The sequence below is a fragment of the Meriones unguiculatus genome, chromosome 1 (genome assembly GCF_030254825.1).
Source record: "Meriones unguiculatus strain TT.TT164.6M chromosome 1, Bangor_MerUng_6.1, whole genome shotgun sequence".
Lineage (NCBI taxonomy): Eukaryota > Metazoa > Chordata > Mammalia > Rodentia > Muridae > Meriones > Meriones unguiculatus.
In genome coordinates this window covers 38,072,259-38,099,314 of record NC_083349.1, presented here as the reverse complement: position 1 = coordinate 38,099,314, position 27,056 = coordinate 38,072,259, and the positions used below count along the sequence as shown (strand labels likewise).

General features: G+C 40.2%; 1 protein-coding gene and 1 pseudogene across 2 annotated transcripts in view; one reads left to right on the top strand and one right to left on the bottom strand.

The window, feature by feature from the left end:
* Gda (guanine deaminase) overlaps positions 1-24,978 on the top strand; it is an 86,071-nt gene extending 61,093 nt beyond the window's left edge. For both annotated transcript variants that reach the window (XM_021662470.2, XM_021662469.2), the window contains exons 8-14: positions 1,927-2,034; positions 4,567-4,664; positions 7,434-7,501; positions 15,522-15,668; positions 18,645-18,775; positions 20,212-20,239; positions 21,016-24,978. In XM_021662470.2, the coding sequence (XP_021518145.2) occupies positions 1,927-2,034; positions 4,567-4,664; positions 7,434-7,501; positions 15,522-15,668; positions 18,645-18,775; positions 20,212-20,239; positions 21,016-21,086 (651 nt within the window). In that variant the 3' untranslated portion in view covers positions 21,087-24,978. The remainder of the gene's footprint in view (positions 1-1,926; positions 2,035-4,566; positions 4,665-7,433; positions 7,502-15,521; positions 15,669-18,644; positions 18,776-20,211; positions 20,240-21,015) is intronic.
* Positions 12,056-12,177, bottom strand: LOC132651932 (small nucleolar RNA SNORA17; annotated as a pseudogene).
* Positions 24,979-27,056: the final 2,078 nt, after the last annotated feature.

Sequence of the window (27,056 nt, the reverse complement as noted above, 5' to 3'; positions counted from 1 at the left end):
CTGAAGCTGGTGTCATCCTCAACATTCTCTGATCCATCTTCAACAGGCTAAGATAGCTTTATAAAGAATAACAAGGTCAATGTCAGACTACCCATTCTTGGTTAAAATGCCTGTAATACACTTTCTTCCTTCTTTTATTTGATGCTTCCCTGGTGTTCTAGAACCTTCATTTGTGGAGGAACCAATTATTATTTGAAAAGTAAAAAGAACTTAATTTCTACCTTACAGAAGTGCATTTAAAATCCTTTTGTTCTGAGTTTCTTAATTTAAAACCAGGAACAAAAAGTATATCTTCCTTTATCATTAAGTTGTTGCAATTTAGCAATAAAATGCTTTTTAAAATCTCACAGCTGGGCTAAAATTAGGGGCTCCCTTCCCCCACGCAAACTTAATTACACACTGCAGTAAAATTTCCCCTCTTCTAGCTCTGGCAGTCTTAGAGAAAAAGGAAAAGCTGCGGTGAAAGACACATGTTGATTTCTCCCCTTTTATTTATTTTTAAAATTATGTTCACAGGACCCATTGGCTTATATCTCCCATGCTTATTGTTAGTGGTAGCTGATGTTTGAACTTTGGATTCAGTCCCCAGCAGTTATGCTTTAGTGATAAAATTCCAAATTCAGATAGGATTTCCACATTGGAAACAGAATGCTTTTATTCTTTAAAACAAACAAACAAAAACCCCAGCTTTTTTTATTGAATCTTTTTGAGTTTCAGATCGTGTACCCCAGTCCCACCTTCCTTCCTGTCCCCTCATACCGGTCCTCTATCCTTGCAACCTCCCACTCAAGAAAATAAAAAACAAACAAAATAAACAAAACAAAGCACAGAAAACATCTCATTGTGACGCCGTAGTGTGTCTTGTGTGTCCCACAGTATATCTCTCTGCCCACACATCTTCACATTGCAAAGGTCCATTGCAATGAGTCATTGGTCTGGTTCGAGGCCTCTGGCTTATGTGACACCATCGATACTGGATCCTCACCTGGGCTCTTCCCTGGTTATCCTGTCGTTGCCCTGGGTCATGGAGATCCCGCAGCTTTGGATTGGCAGTACAAGCCTCTTTCAGGCACCACAGCAGTTCACAGATGATGCAGATTTTGGGGTGGGCCAACCCAGAGGTCTGGATCTGGGCCTGGATGGTAGCCGTGTTGGCCAGCCCACCAGTTCTCCCCATTCTCACCACCATGGTGAGCTCTCCAGCACTGTTCCAGATAGCCCACCCAAATGCCACCATCTACAGGAGGCAGGGTCAGCTCTCCAGATCTCATGCCCTTGGAGGTCAGCTCACCTGAGCCCAGTCTTCCTTCTGCCTCCAATGCACTGATTTATGTAAAATTTCACAAATGAAATATGAGTAACACATTTGCAGCTAAGAGATGGAAAATCAATAAACTAGCCCAATCCTTTTGTTGAGTGATGTGAAATGGAGGCTTAAAGAAAAGAACTGACTTGCTCTAAGTCATATAACTAGGCTTAGAATTCAACTTTCCTTGTTCAAATTTTAGTTTCCTTCTGAATAAACAATAGACTTATCCTCTGGTGGCCATTGAATTCTTATAGCAGACTGCTACAAGTAAGGCACAGGGTGCCCTTTAAAGATTACCTTTGTTTGTTCTTCCTATAGACTAGAGTTTCAAGACTTGAGGGAAAGATTGTCTTGAGATCTCTCTCTCTCTCTCTCTCTCACACACACACACACACACACACACAGATGTTCAGGATATTCAGTTTCTTCATTATATATATTGTTATAGAGGGTATGCATAATTATTTAAAATGAAACACAAATACAGACACCAATGTTTTCATCTACAGTCTCTTACATCAACAAGATGAGTAAGCAGAAACTAGCAATAGCATGTTGAAATGGAAGATATAATGTGAAACATTTTATAGAAAAATGAAACGTTTATTTGTTTGCAGAGCCATATAAGTGAAACTCGTGAAGAAATTGAAGCCGTGAAAACCTTATACCCTGGTTACAAAAACTACACCGATGTCTATGATAAAAACAATCTTCTGACAAACAAAGTAAGTTCAGGATCATGATATAATCTATGTAAAGTAGGCATCACCCTTTAAATTTCAGCAATTCATAAGTAATCACTGTTCTGCAGTACACATGCACTTTCCAAACTAGAGTAAACCCAACATATGTGTGTCTTTAGATATATATGTGTGTATATATGTGTGTGTATCTGCCCATCTATCTATCTATCTATCTGTCTGTCTGTCTATCTATCTATCTATCATCATCTATCATCTGTTTTACTACCTACCTACTCATATATGTGTGTATATGGTATGTGTCACTTTCTCTGTCTATGTGTGCATAGTGTGTGTGTTTGTTTAATATGGACTGAAGTTTCGTTGCTATCATTATATCTAAGCTTCTATTTTGTTTTGGGTTTTTGTTGGTGATGTTTTTTGTTTGTTTTTGTTTTCAAGACAGGGTTTCTCTGTGTAGACTTGGCTGTCCTGGATTCACTTTGTAGACCAGGCTGGCCTTGACCTCACAGAGATCTGCCTGCCTCTGCCTTCCAGAGTGCTGGGATTACATGAGTGTGCCACCACGCATAGCTAAAACTAAGCTTTTTATTGATGATAAGAATGACCTTTTGTCCAATGATGCTTTCACAGTTAGTACATCAGCATGCTTACCTTTGAGTCAGATCTATTTCTAAATCAGATCCATTTCTTTAATTCTTTAAAGAGTATAAAAAAATAAGTGTGTGAATAACACAGGAAAGTTTGAATATGACTATCCTCAAGGAAGTTGTTAAATTATAGAATAAACATGATTAGAATTCCATCCAGCATTCACAAAGAGCTCACACATAAGAGCTGTCCAAAGATACACAGTGAATGTCAAAAGTAATTTTTTTTTAACTTTGAGGATTAGAAAAATGGGAATGTATTATTTCTATAATTAATTAAAATTAATATGAGTGGCAAGAGACCTCATTAGAGCAGTATACCCTTTGGCCTTGGCCTCCCTGAAATGAACACGCTGCCTTGAGAGTTTACAGCAGCAAGTAATTTCTTAGTGACTACACAAAAGGAAATATGAATGCAAGTGATTTGAAAGGTTAAGAATTTGCATAAATAATGTAAATTTTACATTGGAAGTGTCATTCTCCTTTACATATATTACCATAGTATTAATAAATTAACCTTACATTTTTATTTTAATTTTATTTGCACAGAGATTGAGAATGATTTATTGAACTATGCCTTCCAAAGGAGAAAGCAATTGGTTATAGGCTTTATATAGAATTAAATGTTACTTGAAAACCCACAAATCTAGTGAGGGGAACAAGGACTGTTTCTAACAGGAACTCAATGACTGGCTCTTTGACCTCCCCACCCCGCAAGGGAGGAACAGTCCTGTTAGGCCACAGAGGAGGGCTTTGCAGCCAGTCCTGAAGATACCTGATAAAACAGGATCAGATGAATGGGGAGGAGGTCCCCCCCCATCAGTGGACTTGGAACGGGGCACAGTGGAGATGAGGGAGGGAGGGTGGGATTGGGAGGGAATGAGGGAGCGGGACATGGCTGGGATACAGAGTTAATAAAATGTAACTGATAAGAAAAAAATAAAATTAAAAAAAAAGAAAACCCACAAATCTTGGCAAGATAGAGCTTTAGAGAGGTCTCAAACGTGTGGCACCAGCTTTTCTAAATAAGTTTTACCTTCTTAACTAAAAGCTGTTATGATATGACATATCCCAATTTTATGTACTAATGGTTGAGGGGCCTATATTGAAACCAGTAACAGAAATAAAGAACTACTCTCTCCAATATGCCAGCAATCCCAGCATTCCAGAGGCTAGGGCAGGAAGATTATGAATATGAGGCCAGCTTGGTCTCCATAATGAGTTCAAGGCCAGCCTTAGATATATGGAGAGACCCTGTCTCTAAAATGAGCCATCTACAACAATTAACCTACAGTTCTTTACAAAATCATATTTACAGCTTGCATGTACTTTTAGAAAGTTCTGACTCAAATATAAACAAGTATCAACCTACTGGAAGCATATCATATGAATTTAGAAAAGAAAACAGCTTTGAAATTTTCTACAGTAGAGATGATAAAATCAGAATGTGCTCAGACTGGCTGGGTTTCCTATGTCTCAAATGAGCTGGCTGACCCCTTACTGTGTTGTAAATCAGCTAAAAAGAATCAAAAGCAAAAGCTAAGGCTAGGATGGAGTCCTGTGATAGAGTACTACTGAGTTTGACTGCCAGCACTTGAATCAATCAATCAACCACTCAATAGATAGATAGATACATAGATACATAGATACATAGATACATAGATAGATACAGATAGATACATAGATAGATACATAGATATATAGGTAAATAGATAAATAGATCATACAAATTTGTTGAAACTTTTGTAATATATATTTGGATACAGGGATTTTTTTTTTCCCTTCAGATAATAGCAACTGTTCTTGTAAAGGCCATTGCTTCTGTATCTTCTTGCAGTATTTAACCATGAATTTTAATGCAAGCATTTTTAGTGGTAAACTCCATGAAGGTTATTCTTCTCTCTAGACAGTGATGGCTCATGGCTGCTACCTTTCTGAAGAAGAACTTAACGTCTTCAGTGAACGAGGAGCATCCATTGCACATTGTCCCAACTCTAACTTGTCGTAAGTAGACAATAATTGCTTGGCAGATTATTAATGCGTAGTGTAGATAGGCATCTTCTGTTTTCTCAGTAATTCCTTCTTATAAGATCTGTTTCTACAGTTGGTCTGAGTGAGAAGGGAACCAAGTAGGTGGGTACAAAGGTAAAGAAAGAAGGGATTTGGAAGAGGGCATTTTTACAGCATATACATTTAAAGAGCACCCGCATCTCTGGAAATCTCCGTACTTACTCAGCAAGAGAAAGTAGAACCTAGAGTTTAAACACAATAGCATTCATGTTTTACAGCTTACAACAGACTGGAAGAATGCATGTCCCCCGGAGATGGTCCCAAGGAGTTTAGAAGGTAGTTATGGACATACAGAACTCGGTTGTGCTGCTGATTTGGGTGAGATGCAGCTCATACAGGAAAACTCAGGAGGAACTTCAACCTACATCATTCCCCTGGAATATGAAAACTTCATTTGTAACATGTCCTTAACCTTCTTATAGGTTATGAATTCATGAGTGAGTCAGTTGAAACTTACAGCTTGTATCTCCAGCAAAACAAAACAAAAGGACATAGATGTGAAAATACTGTGTCTAAGTTTGAGGAAATTGTGGGCAACATGTTCTAGTCCATAGGTGCTGGGTTAGAAACTTATAGCTGTACAAGTAGTGTATTAGAGGGGTGAGGATGGGGGCAGGCATTGATAGAGAGTGTTGGGAAGTCCAACACACAGGAAAGAAGTCAATAGCATCACCAGTTACCATAGTGCAATCATGGAATCCTTTTAGGGAACTCAAACAACTGTCAGTTTTTCATCCCAAGAATGGAGGACTGCAGGGCAGGAGCAAACTTTCAGCAGTGACAGAGGGCTAGGGATGACTGTGTTGGTGCACCATTTCCCTGGAACTTCTGAGTATCTCCTAACAAGAACAAAACAGCCTCCAGCACAGAGGAGCAGCAAAGAGTGAGAGGTGTTAGCAAGCTTAGGGGCTTTGTGATTGACACAGGTGTATGTGTCCATGGCAAGGTGGGAAGGGCTCCTAGGAACATGGGGTATTTTTCTAGCTGATTTGAAAGTCTGAGAAGACATTGAGTTTTCAAACAGAAAGTAAATGCATGTGTCTCAGTGACCTTAATTACAATCTAGGGACAAGAATTTAACATGCCTTAGATGAACTGTAAAATACTCTCTAAATCAAAACACGATCCAGCTTTTTGAATAAATGCTGATCTTCTAGGACTTTGAGTTTTCCTTGTGAATATTGGGGCTTTGGAAATTACAGTTCAGTGCATCCTTGAGCATAGCGGAGCCATTTGACCACCTTATCTTCTTAAACTTTTTTTTTTTTTTGAGACAGGGTTTCTCTGTGTAGCCATGGCTGTCCTGGACTCACTTTTGTAGACCAGGCTGGCCTCAAACTCTCAGAGATCCGCCTGCCTCTGCCTTCTCAAGTGCTGGATTACAGGTCTGCGCCACCATACCTGGCATCTTCTTAAACTTCTAATGACACAATTGAGCTTCTTTCATCATTTCGTTGATTTAACAGAGTGAAGATGATGGGGTTCAAATATCAGACCAGGAACCCTCTCTGAGTTGTTACTCTCCTAAAAAATCAGCATTTGAACTATCAGAGCTCAAATTCACTGGCCTCCATGCTTTTTAGTTATACTATCTTTGACCCTGTAAGCACAGGAGAAGAAAAACATGAGGGAAGATATGTCTTCTTAGCTATCATAAGGCCATCACCAATCTTCTAAGATAAGACTGGTTAATGAGATAAAAGTCTGCCAAATGTGCTTACTCCAAGTTTCATGTGCTAAGAACCATTAAATAAAGACCAGCAGACATAGAGATCTTTCCTCTGTTTATGCTTTGATATGATGGAGCATAACGACCACACAGAAATGTAACTGGACCAAGAGGTTTCCATCTAGTGCCAAGTTATCAAGTTGAGATCCTGTGGAAGGCATCTTCAGTTCTTGGTCCTTATGTCATACTGTTTACCTTCTGTGGATGGGGCAGGACCTCCTCCAAAATGGAGGCATATGGCTGTTTATAAGACAAAGTATGTCTGAGAACCACTTCCTGACCAGCATAAGACATAAGGATGGAAGATTAGAATAATTTTGTGGTGTACTTAGGGAAAAACAGTAGAAATTTTGGTTGTTTTGTTGGCGATGATCCTAGGACCTTATGCATACCAAACAGGCACTCCACCTCCAAACTATAACACAGCCTGAGAAATTCTGGCTTCTATGGTACAGAGACAGGGGGAAAGGAGGCCAGAGACATATTCTCACCTTTGAGGCTGCTTATAAGGCAAAAGCATCACACACCAGGGTATTATTTTTTGTGCCCTAATACAAATTGCTTCTCATTAGTGTAATACATTGTTCTGGACACAGAAGGAAGGTGATGTTTTGTAATGTGTATTTTCCATCATAAAAGGAGAAGTTTGTTAGAAACTCTGTAGCTCTCTGTTAAACTTACAGACTAACTACAATGTTTAAATCTTCACCATTTTCCCTGTAAAACTTCCTCTTCTTTCCCCATGTTCCTTCCTAATTTGCACCCTCTCTGGAGTGACCATGGACCAGGAGGCAGTTTTTTATGGTCTTCTTTATTCTACCACTTCCCTGGCCTGGTCTGACTGACTGTGGATCTTAGGACTGATAAGGATAAGAATCAGCATTTTTTTTAGTGACATCACCATTGCTCTTGGCAGTGTCATTATCCTCTCCAATCACCCAGATCTTCTTGTCTTGTATCTTCTTTGTCTTTAGGCTGAGCAGTGGCTTGCTGAATGTGCTTGATGTCCTGAAGCATAAAGTGAAGATAGGGTTGGGGACAGGTAAGCAGCCTCCACCTGGAGCCGAATTGATGAATACTACTCTGATGTAACTGGTTTGCAGGTAATGGGTCTGTGCTTAAAAGACACTGGGCTTTCTTAGCTGCTAGGATGGACCTCTTAACAGTAAGCATCAACCAAAGACAGAGAAGTTTTGAAGTCATTATGCCTGTTCTTCGTTTACAAACTGAGTACTCATGTCCAACAGCCCATAACTGTCTGTCCCCAACTCCAGGGGATGTCACAATTTCTTCTGGTTTACACAGGCCCCTACACTCACATGCACAAACTCACACACTGACACATAATTTAAAAAAAAGTATAATAAAATCTTTAAAAAAAGGAATTAAATGACTCTTGCTGAAAATTTAGTCAGTGATGTAGAGAATAAAACTGAACAAGAGCCCATTCATGTTACAGGATGAGGGGGGCAGAAACTGAGCAGAGAACATGGGTGAGGGGATGTTAAGGCAGTCCTGAGACAGGTGTTCCTGGCTGATGAGGAACTGGGATGGACATAGTAGGTCATGGTCAGAGCTTGAGAGAAAAAAAAAGTGTTGAGAGAACTTACACTCCTGTGTGCTAAGTCATAATCAAACATGTTGTGGCAAAATATTTTAATTTCAAGAAGAACAAAAGTGCTCCCAAAGCATTAAATCAAGGAATAAAAAGTTACCAACAAAACAAAAGCCAGTTTTCTGCAGATGACTGTTTTTGTTGGTGGTGGTACAAAAATAGCAAAGGCAAGCAAAGAGTTTCAAGGCCAAAAAAATTTATTAATAAAAAAAAACTATATATTTGGCCATCACTCCTTAATGTGTAAAAACAGCAAACTTCTCACCTTTATAAAGGCTTGGAAAATATTTCCCTTATGATCCCTTTGAAAATAACTACTTGAAAGTCTCTATCATTACCTTACACCCATCAGAATGGCTAAGATCAAAAACTCAAGTGACAACACATGCTGGAGAGGCTGTGGAGAAAGGGGAACCCTCCTCCATTGCTGGGGGAATGTCAATTGGTACAACCACTATGGAAATCAATGTGGCGCTTTCTCAGATAATTAGGAATAGTGCTACCTCAAGATCCAGCTATACCACTCCTAGGCATATATTCAAAAGATGTTCAAGTACACAACAAGGACATTTGCTCAACCATGTTTGTAACAGCTTTATTCGTAATAGCCAGAACCTGGAAATAACCCAGATGTCCATCAATGGAGGAATGGATACAGAAATTGTGGTACTTTTACACAATGGAATACTACTCAGCAATTAAAAACAAGGAAATCATGAATTTTGCAGGCAAATGGTGGGATCTAGAAAAAAAATCATCCTGAGTGAGGTATCCCAAAAGCAGAAAGACACACATGGTATATCCTCACTTATATAGACCTATAAGATAGGATAAACATACTAAAATATGGACACCTAAAGAAGATAAACAAGGAAGAGGTCCAGGGGTAAGATGATCAATCCTCATCTAGAAAAACAAAGGGGATGGACATTGGAAATAGGAGAAAACAAGAAACAAGACAGGAGCCTACCACAGAAGGCACCTGAAAGACTCTACATAGCAGTGTATCAAAGCAGATGCTGAGACCCATAACCAAACCTTCGGCAGAGTGTAGGGAATCATATGAAGGAAGGAGGAATTATTATATCCTAGAGGGGACAGGGTGCCCCACAAGGTCCAAATATATCTGAGCACAGGGGGCTTCTATGAGACTGTTTATCCTACTAAGGACCATACATGGATATAACCTACAACTGCTGCTCAGACATAGCCCATGGTAGCTCAGTATCCAAGTGGGTTCCCTAGTAAGGGGGACAGGAATTTTTTCTGACATGAACTTATGAGCTTCCCCTCCCCACTGAGAGAGGAGCAGCCTTGCTAGGCCACAGATAAGGACATTGCAACCATCCTACTAGGGCCAGATAGAAGGAGAGGAGGACACCCCCTCTCAGTGGACTTGGAAGGGGACAGGGAGGAGAGGAGGGAGGGAGGGAGGGGAGGATTAGGGGAGAAAGAGGGAGAGGGCTACAGCTGGGATACAAGTGATTGTATAAAATTATTTAAAAATAAAAAATAAAATAAAATTGTCACTAAAAAAAAAAAGAGGCAAAGGCAAGGAGATCTTTGTGAGTTCAAGTCCAGCCTGGCCTCCATAATGACTTCCAGGTTACCCAGTGCTACATAGACCCTATCTCAGCATGTGCACACACGCCCGTGCTTGTGTGTGAGCACACATACACAAACACATATATACACATGTGCAATAAAAGAAAAAAAAAAGAAAGTCTCTATCATTAGTGATGAGTCAAAATGAAGGGTCATATTAATTATACAGGGATGCAAGTACATACCAGGAAGTCATGGAACACCATCACTAGTCAATCACCAAGTTATGAGCACACAAGGTCATGTGATTTCCCATATTTGGAAACCAACCAACCAACAAACAAAAAAAAAAACAAAAAAACAAAGATGGCCAGAGAGTAGAAAATGGACTGTGTGGGAAGGGGGTCACGAGGATGGGGAAAATAGTGAAAGGAAGGGAAAATAGATAGGATCAATGATATAACACATTCATCTATGGAACTGCCACAGCAAAATCCCTTCACTAGTACAATTAATTGTGTTGATAATGACAAAAGAAGGTGTAACCAGAGTTGGTGACACACTTCTGCTGAGGTTCAAATTGAAAACAGTGACAGCATCAAGGAATTCAGAAAAGTGGGTTTGTTTGAAGAGTACTACATAAATAACCAAAGTTTCTTAGATAAATTATTTTAGAAGTTGGAAAAAGAACATGTTAGCAGTGTTAAAAGTATATCTATTTTTAAAAAGTAAGTCATGGTAAGACATAAGAATTTCCTTTGGTGGAAACATGTGATAATTGTTTTTTGAAACTAAGCATCAGATCCTTGAGATTTGGTTTTATATGCCTGATATTATTTGTATATTTTTTAACATGTTATCATAAAAATTTTAAGTGATGTATGCTGTGTAAGGAAGAAGTGTTTGAAGGAATGGAACATAGGTCTTCATTTGGAATTCATTTATGTTTCATATATAGCTAATACATATAGAGTGGTTTAATTTTATAGTGTCTTCTTAGCATACCTGTGTCATATGGTATCAGATATGGAATTTTCTAGTGTGTTGTAACTTGCCTTTCAGATTTCAGAATTTTGGATCTAGAATGTTTACCCTGTATAAAAAAATTACTTGAAGAATTATGGCCAGGTGTGGTGGCACATGCCTGTAATCCCAGCACTCAGGGAGGCAGAGGCAGGTGGAACTTTGTGAGTTCAAGGCCAGCCTTGTCTGAAGCAAGCCCAAGACAGCCAAAGCTATACAACCCCACCCCCAAAAAAATTATGCATAAAACTCCTACTCCTATTCTAAAATATGAAGAAAGGGACAAAATAAAGTGACTAAGGCCCAAGAAGTAACCTGAAGGGAGAGTTTAAATGTATAGAACAAATACATATAGCAAGTTGTACAAACTCATCAAAACAGTCACAGCCCTGGATCTGGGCCTGAGTGGTATCTGAGCTGGTCAGCCCACCAGCTCTTTCACTCATATGCCCTTAGGGCTGTCTTGCTGGCAATCCCCCACAACCAGGGCAAGCTCTACCCTGCTTCCTAGGTGAGGTCCAGGGTCCTCTTTCCTGCTCTCATGACTTGGTAGGGACCAACTCTCTTGCCTGCTGCCTGTGGAGAAAGCAAAATGGAGGAAAGGGGATCTCTTCTTCATGGATGCCACCCCATAGCAAATAAGAGGCAGCGTGAGCTCGCCCTTGGGATGGCTCACCCACAACCCCCACATCCCAGGACAGCTGTGCTGTGCTGCCCAGACAAGGTACAGGCCCTGCTCTCCCGAGTGCTGCAGCAGGGGAGGAGCAGGGACAGCTCTTCTGTTGAGATGAACTCGGGGCAAGCTCTTCTGCCTACTGCAGGTGGCAAGGGGTGAGGGGGGCCATCTCTCCCTCACCCATGTCACCACAAGGTAGACAAGCATCGGAGCCCGCTCTCCCACACTCACGCCATCAGGGCCCTCTTGACAGCGTCCCTGCCACCAGGGTCAGCTCTAATGTGCTGCCCAGGTAAGGTGCAGGGTTCGCTCTCACGTCCCCAGGGCCAGGCTTCCCGTGCTCATATCTTTGGGCCGGCTCACCAGCAACAATGCCGCAACTCTCACAATATGTGGGACTACTCTCTTGACTCCTGTAGCTGGCTAGCGGAGGGGCCAACTGTCCTCACATGTGCCCAGTGCCAGCTGCATGGTGACAGAGTGATGGTCACGGTCAACTCAGGCTATCACCCTGTGCGAGCTCCTTACCCGGGCTGCCTGAGTGGCCCAATGTGAGAGTCAGCCAGCTCAGGCTCACTCCCATGGTATCAGGCAGGGTTCTCCTAGTCTCCAGCTTGCTCCCAGCCCTGAGAGCCTGTCTTGGCCTGTGGCGCCTAACTAGCAATCATCTCAGGCTAGGCCCCTGTCTGGGCCCCCTAGCTCTAGACTGATGGTCATGTCAGACTTTTTTTTCAGAGAGTGATAGGCTGCTAATCTTACTACAGATATTCACTGAGTGTAGACATACTCTCTCTCCTCTCTGCCACCTACTGATGCATAGGAGACAAGCAGCCACCCCTGCCACGCCCCTGGGGGCGGGAGCCTCTCAAAGGAGGGTAGCTCCTCCTGTTTGAAATCTATGACTGAATTTTCAGTTGTAGATACTCTCCCTTCTCTTGTGAACTTCAAAGTCCATTATGCCTCCCAAATCATATTTAGCCCGAATTCTGGTAAGAAGTCTCCTTGTCAGAGAATTCAGGGGTTTTTTGTTTTTGTTGTTTTGTTTTGTTTTTTTCACATAGAAACAAGGATATTATCTTCCAACCATCTTTGTCCTCTCTCCCTCATGTATAAGGCAGCACAATGTCCAGTGTTGTGTCACTTTCCTACTATCTGAAACCACTTCGTTTTCCACACTGCTCTCCACCACATGCCATCGGCTGCCCATGTTTCCTGCTGAAATACTGGACTTAATGGGCCTTCAATCCATCCTGGGCCCTTTTAATAATTTTTCTCTTCTTGAAAGAATGACAAAAATCTGGTCATTTCACCATCTGTGCCTAACAGTCTTCTCAAGGATTCAGAACTTAGAAGGCTGTCACCATGCCTGTGACACTATATGGTTCCCAGTATCATCTCACAGTGCACCTCCCGCATGTACATGCTGTATGAATTACACTCCTTCAGACCAAAAGCCCTTAGCCCCCATGCGACTGAATTCTTCTCATGTCTTAGTACCAGAGAGAGGTCTTCTTTGACTGTTCAAAATGGGCTCTCCACCTCCACCTTCCCTGTCACTAAACAGCACAGTTTGTCTTTACTATTTTGTTTCTATGCCTCTTTTATTCCCTCTGCCTGGAGTTCTGATGTCAGGTGACAGTAGAAGAGTGTTTTCCAGTTCTAGGTGAGAGAGAGAGAGAAGAGAGGAGAGAGAGAGAGAGAGAGAGAGAGAGAGAGAGAGAGAGAGAGAGAGAGATTCAGACTTCTCTGTGTTCTGTGGGCTCACAGGTAATGGCATAGTATCTGGACAGGTCTTCCCTGTCCTTATAGACAAATCCCAAAGTAATGTTTCACCTATCCTCCAGGCATTTCTTAATCCAGTCAAGTTGATACCTAGAACTAAACATCCCTGACCCTGGCTAAATACCATGATTTGTGTGACTATTGCTATTTGCTTAGATGTTCTTTTACTGATATTATATTGTCAACCCAAAGATTATAAAATGTTCTAATCAACAAGGTAACAAGGCATGTCTCAAAAATATTCAGTAAATTACATAGTTTCTTTATCTCTTGCATTCTTTGGAGTTTATTTTTAGTAGAAAATTTTGGGGAAAACAAAAACTCTCTATTAAACACATTTAAGACAGGTTCTCTCTCTAAATAACTGTGGCTGTTCTGGAACTCACCATGAAGACCAAGCTGGCCTCAAACTCAAAGATATCTGCCTGTCTTTGTCTCTGCTGGGATTAAAGATGTGCTCCACTATTTCTGTAATAGTTTATAAAATATTTTTTAAAAAAACTGCTGTTACTTAGATCTTCTATATTCGAAACATTCTGTTTTCTTATCCTACATTCACTTTAAGCCCCATCTTCATATAATGAAATAGATTTAGTGTTTGCATATTTTCAGACCACACAGTAATTGAGTTTCATTCTACTCTTTTACGTCCTTTATTTTAGCTATAAAGAAGGAAGTACAAAACAAAATAGTTGAACCTTTAATGTACATTTTCCCCAAATTATTATATTCTTAGTTCAATACTTTAGTAAAAAAAATAGCTGTTTTTTAGCTTTATACCTATTATTTTATTTAATTCCAAAGTTACAAGTATTTTCTCTGTTTTATTGATGAGTCATCTAAGACCCAGCGAAGCTGCTGGCTTGCCAGTTAGTTTATAGCTAAGAGTGTAGCACAACCACTGTTCAAACTCAGGTTTGTGTTGTCTGGAACACTGATCAGACCAAGTAAAAGAGTCTTTCATATAGGGAGTAGAACAGGAAGAATTAAAATAAAATGATATAATAATAATAATAGTGCTTCAGTGTCCTCAAACAACCTACTGTACTCTGTGGGTAGGCAGCTTAGCCATCTTCAAGAGAAGCTATTTGAGTAAATGGCACTTTCAACTTTACAACTGACATTTAAAGAAAGTGCTTTACAAAATGGACCATGTTGAGATTACCTTGTGTTCTTTTAATACAGTTTAATCAATTGGTCAAAGACAAAATTTCAGTTGGACCAGAGAAGTCTGAGAGTTCTATTGTATATTCTGGAAACTACAACCAATAATATATTATGCATTCAAAAAGTACTAAGAGGACATTTTAAGTGATCTCACTGGGGGGAAAATGTATATCTACTTGTTAAATAACCTGATTGAGGCACATGATGCATTCAAACACCAAAATGGCATAGGAAGGGCTAAAATGACAGAATATTGGCTTAACGTAACTGAGGTCCTGAATTCCAATGATAGCAATCAAAACAAAACAAAGTCATACTATGTACCATAAATGCACACAATTTTTTAAGGTATGTAGGTGTTTTGCCTGCATTTATTTATTATCCAAGTGGACATTAGAGTTGGTTGAGTTGTAGCCCCCAAAAGAACCTATAATTATGGCCATATTAAAACTAAAGGTTTTGTGGATGGAATTAAAGTAAGGCTTGCAAGATGAACTCATTCTGAAATGGGGCTCAATAATCAACACCTATAAGGGATGGAAAAGGAAAGACACAAAGACCCAAGGGAAGAGGGTTATGGTGGTTATGGAGTTACCACCATAAATCAAGATCTCCACGATGCATGAGAAGCTGGGAGGAACAAATCTGAATTCTTCCTGGACCTTCTGAAGGGCTGGAATCCTTGCTAAGCACTCTTAGTGGTGCTGGGGTCTGAAGCCCTGGCCTGGTACAGACTCTGAACACACTCTGCCACCAAGTGACACTGCCCAGCCAGCCCTGCCTGGATTTTAGACTTCTGATTTCCAAAATTAACTGAGAGAAGAAATTTCTGTTGTGTTAAGTCACAGGACTTGTGATGGTTTGGGCAATCCTAGAAGCTAATCCTGGAATACATTTGATTTGAATAACAGGCAGTTTTTATAAATCATCATGCAAAATAATCGGTTTTGCTGGAGCATTTTTGATATGAGTATTTTCATTTACATTGGTTCTCATTTGTGCCCCGTTCTCATGCCCTTATCTTATTTATCCTTTTCCTTCCCCTAAGTGATGCCCCCTTCTGCTTTTATGCAAATAACAAGTTTTGAATTCATTTATATGTTGGTTTAGAGTTAATATGTTTACAGATAAGAACTTCTTTAGAAACTGAAAAAATATTTTTCATTAAAACCACAGGGGAAGGGGAACATACATGCTTACTATTCCATCCATCTGTATAAAGTCCCTGTTTGGGCTTTGTCTTTCCTACCATAGATGTCGCTGGTGGTTACTCCTATTCCATGCTCGATGCCATCAGAAGAGCAGTGATGGTTTCCAATATCCTCTTAATTAATAAGGTGAATGAGAAAAGCCTCACCCTCAAAGAAGTCTTCAGACTAGCCACTCTTGGAGGAAGCCAAGGTAAGGACCGGTTTCTTCCTCCCGCACACTATGTGCAGCCATGCCAATCTGTGTCTTCTACTACAGTGCAAATGTACACCACAGTGAGCTAAGGCAAATCTTCTAGTCATGACTGATATGTGTCATATAACATACCTGAAGCAGCGCCATGTGATGGAGCAACCATTCTTTCAACGAATTCACTCTTTGGTAAATACCTGTTTAATGGACTATTGTCATATTATTTTAATGAATATTTACACTAACCATATGCATGAGTTGAGACAATTCAGTCTTCCATTGAATCAATTACTTTCTTTTCTTGAATGATAATGCTTTTCAAAAGTGATTGCCAAGACAGTTGAATGCTTTCCATGGGGCAGTGTGGTAAATGCCCTGGATATTCAGTCCTCACAACCATGTTGTTAATTGCATTTTATAGAAAATGAACCTGAGGAACACACAGCTTCCAAGGTACAGTGCACCATGTTTTAAATCCAGAAAGCACTAATCCAGAGTGAAGAACCTAATCTCATTATGCTTCCCATATAAATCCTTGCTTAGGCCATTCACAGACTACTCAAAGCTCTTTAAATGGAGAAAGATATGACAGTGTATTTAACTGAGAGACAAATATTGTTCATCTTTCCTTAGTTCTTGTGTGTGACTTGATATAAACAATCACTTTGGTTTGTTTTAGAAATTTGGCATAATGAAAATAGTTTTGAACCACTGACGGCTCCAGTGCAATTAAAATACAAACACAGATCTTTGTGGCTTTATGATAGATGCCACAGATCAGAAACAGAAGGCCAGGAATATTGTCTTTGTGTGTTCTAGAATGTGATGAATACCAAAAGAACATTTCAAGGGAGAGAGAAATCATAGTTACATCTTGTGTACTGTCCTAGGCCTTTTACTTCATTTCTGAAATTCTTAAGGGTGGCCCTCCCACAGAGCACCAATATATATGTTACATACTTTAGCTCAGTGATCTGATACCCACCCACTGATGAAAAAGGATTGAGCAGAAGTGGTGTTTTTCATCCTAGGCTCAGTGTTTTGCTTTACTAGGTTGCTGTTTTGATCAAGCTGCTGTGGGAAGTGGCCAAGTCATTCTACCTTGGGAGTGAAGCTTTTAAATAGATGTTGGACCACTGGTTACTATAGGGGGTTTCTACTCTTTGGTTATGTCTGTAGTTAGCTCAGCCTGAGTGAAACAGGCTGAAGTCATCCCTGTTTAAAGAGTGACACTTACCAATTCTGCCATAACCTTTACCCTCACTTCCTGTCAGCCATCTACACGCAGCCAGCACGCCATTCTGAAAGTAGCAAGTGTGTTTCCTAAAGCCATTTGAGTTGCTGACCAGCCTTGGTTGGATCTACGGAAAGATTTAGAGTTACATCCATTTGCAAGTTCACTGAAGCCATCATCTGTTTCTCATTTAGTTTGTTTCTGATCTCTTCCTGTTCTGATGAACAGTCCATTTAGATTAGCTATGCCACCAAACCCTCTGGGACCTCACAGTTGTGTCAGCTGCTCTGGCCTACTAAACACTCAATTTCGTGTTGAATACAGTCATTGAATGCTCATAGTGTAAGCCAGGCAGTGATGGTGCTCAACTTTAACCCCAGCACTTGGGAGGCAGAGGCAGGTGGATCTCTGAGTTGAAGACCAGCCTGGTCTGCAGATCGAGTTCCAGGACACCTAGAGATACACAGAAGAACCCTGTCTCAAAATACAAAACAAACTAACTCTTAGTGTGGTGCTCCTTTATCAAGGACATAAATGAGCATGTAATCAGCAAAAAAGCAAAGTGTCAGTGCTCTGATAATTTTGGTTCACACCAAAAGTCTCTCCCAGAAGTCAGCTAGATGCTTTTAACAGTTATTATTTCTACACCCCTCTCTGGCTATGAGATGTCTTTAGGCTAGAAAGCCTTTTCTGTTCTGAGAGTGAAAAAGGAGTTGCGATTTAAGTAATGTCTTAAGAACAAGTATGATTTCTAACTTGGTGTTATGAAAATTCCCAAGTTATCAGGATGCCTGTGCACAGAAATATCCCATGTCAGGTACTGTGCTACACCAGAAAAGAAAAATCTATCCAATATTTCTACATTATAAGATACCCTAACAGTGGCAGGATGCACTAGACATGAGTAAATCTTGGAATGGACAATATAGCAGTGATCTGTGACCTTACGGCATGACTTGCTCAGAATACAGGCTTTAAGGAGCTGCCAATCTAACAGTATCATTGACAACAAAACCTGCAATTCTGTAATAAATTACAAAATTTTATTAAAGAACACGAGACCTGTTCTTTGGCATCGAGTGACCATGCACATGAGTTACAGCTGTAAGATGGGAGAAGTCAGTAGACATTATTGGCCTCTACCCTATTTTAAGAAACCATTTTCCTTAGGCAACCAGAAAAACTTTAAAGCTTCAGAGTGACTTCCTTTCAAAATCACTGGGAAATTTGAGTTACAGGATCTTTGGACTTTCAAAAGTTTATTATTATTATTATTATTATTATTTTTCTATTGAAACTTAAAAATTCATGATGGATATGCCTGTAATAGAAATTTTGCATTGTTTTTAAATTTGAGTTTCAGTTCACTGCAATGAAAATAAATATTACCAACTATTTTGTGGAATAAAAAGGCACAGCCAGGAGTGTTGGGGAGGAATGAAGTAGTTAGGTCTTGTGTCAGGCTTGCTGCTTTGAGGCTTCCATGGAGTGCACTGACAGCTGAAGTCAGGACATCATCAGAATTGTGACCGTGATGATGAGCAGAGCTATGTGCTTTCCTGTTCTCCACTCTCTACACATAGGTTCTGTGACTGTTGGGATGGGGGTACCTTTTTGCTCCGCTATTAAGGTACTAATTTTGAAGGCTCTAGTTATGTGTTGGCAGAGTCTAGCCTTGCAAACAAGGACATCAGAATGATTTGAGGTAATTCTGACTGCTGGTTGCTTGCTTTCGTTTGTAGCATTGGGGTTGGATACTGAGATTGGAAACTTTGAAGTTGGCAAGGAATTTGATGCCCTCTTAATCAATCCCAAAGCATCGGACTCGCCCATTGATCTGTTTTATGGGGATTTTGTTGGTGATATTTCTGAGGTAAGTAAAAGAAACTTAAATAAATACCTCTTGTTTTAAGGGGTCTAATTTTATGTCAGTTAGGATGTATTCATTTATGTTGTGAAAAATGAATCCTTTGACTTTTGTTGTTACTTCAGGGGAAGCAAACTATATATTCCTCTGTTGGTTCAGGTTCAAAATTGGGAACCCCTATAACAAAAGCTTTATTAACCAGGACAAAGAATACAGATATAAGTCTTAAGTGGTCTGAGAAATCATAAATGAAGCAAGATTCCAACAAACCTGAGTGATCCTCTGCCTGACGTGATGGAGAGCTGTGGAGAAACGTGTCTGATAATAAGAGTATTAAATCAGAGGCCTTGGCAAGACCTGTTTGCTCAAGTGTAAGACAAAGACAAGAGTGATCCTGGTGTGGGGAGGCTTCTTCTCAGCCTCCTACTCCCACAAGCCCAGAGGAGCAGCATAGGATTTGACTCAGAGAAAGGCCAGAAATTCTCTCTAGACTTTATGGTCTGCCTCAGGAGAGAAGGGAAATGTCAGAATGTCCTTCCTGCTCTTGGTTTAGGGGAGTGTCCTAGTGTCATTGCTTTCTTGTTTGTTTATTCTTTTGTTCTTTTATTATTACAGTGATTTTTCTGAGAAATAGGCTTTGTCTCATTCATTTAGCCATTTTTGTTTTGTAATACACATTTTGGCATATTAGCATCATTTTGTATTGATTTTTTTATTTATGTAAATACTTTGCTTCTGACAATTTCAGGGTTGTCTGTCAAGAATATTCCAGCAATAGGCAGAGTGTGGTAGAACGTGCCATTAATCCTAGAACTAAGACAGGCAGATCTCCTTAAGTTCGAGGCCAGCCAAGTTCCAGGACTATGTAGAGAGACCCTGTCTTAAAATCTGAGAGAGAGAGAGAGAGAGAGAGAGAGAGAGAGAGAGAAGAAAGAAAGAAAGAAAGAAAGAAAGAAAGAAAGAAAGAAAGAAAGAAAGAAAGAAAGGGCTAGGGTAGAGAGTAAATTCCAGTAATAGGTAAACACTCCTTTTTTTTAATAATTTATGTATTTGTATATAAGTGTTTGTATTTCATGTGCATTGGTGTTTTGCCTGCACGTATGTTCTTGTGAGGGTGTCAGATCTTGGGGTTCCAGACAGCTGTGAGTTGCCATGTGGGTGCTGGGAATTGAATCAGGAAGAGCAGTGCTCTTAACCACTGAGCCATCTCTCCAGCCCCAGGTAAACACTTCTTAATAGCTGGTAGACTGCTTTCTGTTTGTTTGTTTTGGGCTTAGGTTTTCATTTATTCATTTGTTTTTGAAAAGATTGTCCTTTATTAAAATGTAAATTTTGTCATCGAGAAATAAATTTCGACTTCTGGACTTTGCCAACAGCATTTCCCTGTAAATTTCATTTCTAAACATAGTACTATTTCTTACCACCTTTATTTTCCATTTTAGGCTGTCATCCAGAAGTTCCTCTACCTAGGTAGGTAGATTTGTGTTTCTGAGCTAAATACAATCTTTTTTTTGGTCAAGACTGTCTGTGGTGCACTACAGTAAATTTTATGCATGTTAACTTGTGTTAATATTTTTTTTTCTTAAAAAAAAAACAGTTCTCAGCACTGAGCTTGCATACAATGCACAATGTCTAACAATTCCAAAAACATTTAAGTCTTGAGCTGGGGACGAGAGGAGAAGAAGGAGTCAGTCCAGGTCCTCTTTTGCTCCTTCTGTGCCCCACAACCTTCCTATCCTGAAACAGAACTGAACTCTCAGTCAGAGTTTTCTTGAGATTTCTTGAGACATGATTGGATAAGGAGAGTCTCCTCTGTCTCCTTTCCCGTTGTGTGAGCTCAGTGCTGGGCGAAGCTGAGCTTCAAGAGGGAACGTTGTTCAGACTGCTCATCTCAATGCGCTGACCATGATTCTGAGGAAAGGAAAGCTATGCCTTTCCACCTGGGCCTGGAAACACCCGCCAGCCCCTTCAGCAGGAAGGTCAGAGATGGAGGTTGAGTGAGCTTCATGTGATTTCCACCTTACAAACAGAATGGAGACCCCAATCATCAATACACTCTTGAATCAAGTCATCCCCAAAAGATTGTAAATAATCTGAAAGAAATAAAGCTTCTACTTTTTTTTTGCTTGTGTTTCTTCTTTTTAAAGTGTTTTCCTTAAAATCTCTTTCAAAACAAATCAAGGCAATTACTGACCCAAAAGCACAGTACAAACAACTCTTTGGTTTTTGTGTTTGTTTTCTTTCAGGAGATGACCGAAATATTGAGGAGGTTTATGTGGGTGGAAAGCAGGTGGTTCCATTCTCCAGCTCAGTGTAAGACCCTTCGACATCCATGATGTTCTCCTGGGCTGACGTGGCTCTGCAATCTTCCTTGTGCCCAGGTGCCAGTGAGAAAGTATATTTAAAAAAAAAAAAAAGTGTTGTGTTCTTTGGATGACTTCCTGCATCTACTTCCAGTGCTCACTTGGTGAATTGTGTGAAGGAAGCTTCTCGACTCTGGCCAGGGAGCATTCATAGTTTCATGACCATGCCTTCCTCTGGGCTGTTTAGATTTGTGTTAAGCTCACGCAGAAGGCAGTGGTAGTAGCCGGCGCTGTGCTTCTAATACTGAAGTAAAACCTTTCCATATAGGGGCATACAGAGTGAAGACATATCCCTATGTGGTTAGACGTTCAAGCTAATAACTGGGAAAATTAGGAAACTCAGAACAGACCAGTGAGCAGATTTTTATGGGAGGGCACAAGCTAGACTGTGAAAAGATGCTGGAAAATCACTGATTGTGCTTGGAAATGAAGTTGCTGAGAACATTCTTGTAAAGAGAGGACTTACTGGAGTTTTAAAACATGCTTCTAGGTTGACTTTCTCTATGGAAATTTGTGCTTCATGGATTTGCATTTCAGAAGTGTGCTATTGTTATGCTTTGCCTTCTTTGGGGACGAATGTCAGAACCCGAATGCCACATGCTTTTCAAATATAGTTCTGTGCTTCAACGTGTTTGACAGAAGTTGAATATTAAAGATTTAAAGTCTCTTAGGGATAGTATTCATATAGCCACATGGCATAAATAGTCGTGTTTTTGTGTTCTTCAGAGTCACCTTGATTCCTGGCTGTGTGGTGTTATGGTTGCTTCTATTTTATTAGATGAGAAATAAGCCTCATGTACCGCTGCTCTGTAGACTGGTGTCTTCATAAATCGGGGAAGTGCTGTATTCCTGGAACTGTTAACCCTTACAGGACAGGGTTCTTTTCAATGCTGAATCTGTCCAATGCAATGTATCATCATTGCCACAAAGTTCACCCTCCTTTCAATGTGCTAGAACTTAAAAGGCACGTTTAAGTTCTTAAAGAACCATGGACAAGTTTCTGTAAGGCCTGTGGATTCAAAGTACTCTGTTTTCTAATGTATCAAATTGTCGCCTTGATTCCTTAAATTTTTTTTTCTGGTATTAAAATGTTAGGATAATGAAAGGATATAGAAATCCATTTAATGTTTATATTAATAAGGTTTCCTTATACTAGACATGGAGCACTATTAAACAAAAGAGGGGATTTTAGCTTTCCGAACATAGTGTCTCTTCTTGTAAGAGAATTAAAAACAGATTATAACTTTATCATGGATCCTTAGAAAACATTGGTGTATAAACAAAAACAGGAAACAGGTTTCATTAACATATCATTTCATTTCAGGGTTTAGGTGAGTTTTCACATTATCTTACAACTGAAAAACCTTACGCAATGGAATTAATTCACATTTTCAAGCGTGAGAATACAGTTCCTCTACTGTCCTGTAAATATCAGTTTCACATACCATGCTAACTCGGCAGGATTTGTCCGGATCTATTTTCCTGGTAGAAAGCACTTTTAGATCTGGTTGTGTATACATTACATCTAAAGATGCTACAGATTTTTTTGGTCTTACTTAGTTATATTTTTAAAAGAGACAGAGTTTGTTTTGTGAAGTAGAAGTGAATAAATCCAGCTTCCGGTCGTCGTCTGGATGTTCAGTGGATGTTCTAACACACCAGACACATCAAAACGAGCTGCCATCTCTCCCCTCCCGCACCTCCGACTGAGGGTTGGGAAGTGTTTTCTGCTGTCTCTTTTGACTCTTGTCAAAGGAATTTATTTACAGGGTGCCCAACCTGAGGGAAGTGGCTGAAGATCTTAGCTGTGTTTGGGGATAGAGCCCTGCCAGCCGCAGCTGCTCCCAGCCTTCGCAGGCCCCACACTCCTCTTCCTAAACTGTGTGCACTTTGATGTTGAGCATCAGCTTTTGTTTAAACTTAAGATTCACACTCAATGATATCAATAAGTGTAATCCAGGAAGCAGGGAGAGCAGGCATATAGCACCATCCTGTCAAGCATCTAGATTCGTCCTGATAGTGTGTTGTGAGCCGAATAACTGCTAATAAAAAATGACATGTTGAAGGGTTCACACGTACTTTGATCTCCCTGCACCCCTTATCATTCACGTGTTTTAGTTCCTTGAGTAAAGTGTTCGTGAGTGTTGTTTATGCTTGTTTTGGTGCCCCACACGTGGGGCCAAATGTCCTGCACTTTGAAATCTTGCCTAATGTAGGTTTACATTCCTCATTACAGACAGGTACTATTCCAAGGCTATCCCAGTGGTCACTTTCTGTTTGAATGGTTTGCTCTCTTTAGAAGAAAGGAAGAGAGAGAGAAAGAGAGGGGGAAGGAAGGAAGGAAGGAAGGAAGGAAGGAAGGAAGGAAGGAAGGAAAAAAGATGAAAACATTTCCCCTTCTGCTCTATATCATTTGTTTCATTTCTCTAGAATTTTTGATGAACTTCATTGTAAAAGGTTAAAAAGCATTAAAAATCATCATGTGTGTTATATTTACAGAGTATTTTTGCAACCAAAACACAAAAGTAGACTAATCAAGTTGAATTTGATTTTCAAAGGGGGAGGGGAGGCATTGAAAATCAGAGGTGAGGACCTGAGAAGTCATCGTAATCTACTGGGCCAAAGAGGCTGGACTCCTCTGCTGTATTACCTTAGCTAGTTTATTACTTGAACTGTCAAAGGCTTTAGCATCCAAGAAGGTATTTACCTTCATGGCAGGGGAAGGCCTTTCTAAGCTAAATCTGTGAACATTAAATATCTTCTTCAGTGAGAAATTTTCAAGTTAAAAAAAAAAAAAAGGAAATGGTAGGAAACCCCTTCTTCATTGCTTAGCTCTTTTGAAGTATGCCCCTGAATATTCCCTTTGGCAAATGCTCTGAAATCTTACAGAGGGAAACACAATGGATGTGAGATCTAGCAATGTGTTCTGAATATCCGCTCTCTAGCAGATTATTCCTATTTTTAAGCCTTTTCACTTCAGAAGCAGACATATGGAAAGTCTTCAATGCATGCTGGAAAGCACATTGTATCAGTTCCACACACACACACACACACATATATATGTGGTAGACACTGAGAACAAGGCTTCTGGAGCCTGGTGGACATTTTAAGGTTGCTGCTGCTGAAATATTCAAAAGAGTTTGTTTGAAAAGAGTTATTTTAACTATTAACAGGTAGAATGAGAAACCATATCATGGGCAAGGACTTGAAATAAGTTGACTTGAAATAAGGGACTCTATGTATTGTTTTGTTTTATTTAAAGACCGAAAGGAGATGTTTGCAATTTCTAATCTACTAGTTGCTGCAGGTATGACTTTGCACATTACACTTTATAATGTCTCCTAAGAAGCCATGAAAACATTTCTAAAGACCTGGGAAGAAACGGACACGTGAAAAGTCACTAAGAGAAACTCTTGACATCTGTTACCATGCATGTTTTCCAGTCTTCCCCCGCCCCACCTTCCTGCCCATCTCCAGCACTGAATGTGAGAGATGAAGTGTTGAAGGCTTAGTTTGTAGACCTAGTCCAAATTTAAAGAAATATAAAAGCCAATGATGAAATTAAATGTACATTCTGAGCATTTACCAGGCTCCTTGAGTAACCAATCATCGGTAACTTCTATTATTTGGCAGTGACTTTTCTGTCTATTTCTTACCCATCAGAGAGCATTCCTTATATTATTGTTAACCTCTTGATTGCTGTTCTTAAAAATAGATACATATGTGTGTATGTAGTCAAGGGGGCATCCTTCTCCCCAGTAACTGTATGATTTGCTTATTGTTAATGTACTGTGTGAGCTCCTTTGTGCATCAGGAAAAATAAATAAATGAGATTTTGTGTTTACAGTGGTGCCTGTTGTGTTCGCTGTTTGCTTTTGTTGCAGGTTCTATCAGTATGATGAAGAGGATGAATCTGATAACACATTTTGCTTTTTTTTTGAATAATGGATTAAAACACAGACCATAATATCCAGCTTTAGGTCAACATACGTCTTCTACCATATGATATTCATTATACATGGCCTTTTAAATAAAGCTACTGTGATGGTTCTTCTAGACTGTCAGCTTGTTTGAGTTGATTAGGGGGTTGTGGGAACTGAAATCCAGGAGGGAGTGAGGAAGCCGGAGTCACCCACCAGGTACACAAGAGTCTGGAGACCAGCACTGACGTACAGATCTATCTTTATTGCTCAGCAGCAAGCTATTTTATAGAGCCTTTGGATAGATGGGGAGTTAACACAAACTCTGGGGTAGTCAACCATCCGACTGTCACTATGGAGGTGCTAGGCCTGCCAGCGCAAGAGGGAACCTCCGTGCAGATTGGGGATACAGCCACCACGCTGTTCTGGGACCACTATGAGGCTCTCCTAGTTTGCTAGGATCTTCTGGTTTGTGTCACACAGTTTGCCCGCAGACACCGGCACTCATGCTGTGCAGCTGTATGGAAGCCTCCCTCGTGGGACACAGCACCCACCGGGGATTAGTACAAACAAATTGCAGTTGTGTGTGTTTGTGTGAAGAAGTGCAAGAGATGATGAGATGAGTAGATCATGAAGGTTTAAACCTGGAGAATAGTATAATACACCAAAGGATTGAAAACTCCACCAGAGTATCTAGTGGAACTACAGCAGGTGAGGCCGGGTAGAAGGATGTAGTTCACTAGACACATGTTATTGGGGATGATGTCTTGCCTTGGTCTCTTTCCACTTTCTTCCACTCTACAATGCCCTTCTTTCCATGATGGATTGAAACCTCTGGGATTGTGAGCAGAATAAGCCAGTCCTCTATTAAATTTTTTGTTTCAACCAGCATAGCTATCCTTATTTTCATCCCTTTGGAATTAGATCACTATGCTTTGGGTTTCAGCATAGTTGACTTTTCTTATTCAAAACATAGTTTGTTTGTTTGTTTGTTTTTTAATTTACCTATGTGCAAGTGCCTGTTGTATGTATCATTTGTGTGCAGGTGCTTGTGAAGGCCAGAAGGAAATGTCAGATCTCCAGGAACTGGAGAGATAAAAGTGGTTGTGAGCTTTCCGATGTGGGTGCTAGGAACAGAACTCAGGTCCTCTGCAAAAGCGGCAAGTGTTCTTAGCTACTGAGTCATCTCTCCAGCCCTGTTCTTCATGCTTTTAAAGTTATAACCCAAAACAAGAAATACACCTTACTTCAATAATCAGTTCATTGGGATGTAGGAAAGGCAGATCTAAACTGAAGCTGGTAGCTATGAGCACCTACATTTTTTTGTATTGATTACACTTTATTCACTTTGTATCCCCCCATAAGTCTTCCCTCCTTCCCTCCCAATCTCACCCTCCCTCCCCCTTCTTCACGAATGCCCCTCCCCAAGTCCACTGATAGGGGAGGTCCTCTTCTCCTTCCTTCTGATCTTAGTCTATCAGATCACATCAGGAGTGGCTGCATTGTCATCTTCCATGGCCTGGTAAGGCTGCTCCCCCCTCAGGGGGAGGTGATCAAAGAGCAGGCCAATCAGATTATGTCAGAGGCAGTCCCTCTTCCCATTACTATGTAACCAACTTGGATTACTCTGCAATGAAAAATAAGGAAATTATGAAATTTGCAGGTAAATGGTGGGACCTGGAAAGGATCATCCTGAGTGAGCTGTCCCAGAAGCAGAAAGACACACACGGTATATACTCACTCATATAGACACATAACATAGGATAAACCTACTAAAATCTATACATCTAAAGAAACTAATCAAGAGAGAGAACCCTGACTAAAACGCTCAATCCCCATCCTGAAAGGCAAAGAGGATGGACATCAGAAGAAGAAGAAAACAGGAAACAACCTAGGAGTACCTACATTTTAAAAACTCTGGGAGCTCTCAAATAACACAACAATACACCTTAAAGCCTTGGAAAAAACAGCTAGATGCTGTGGCATAGGGAGGCAGGGAGGCAG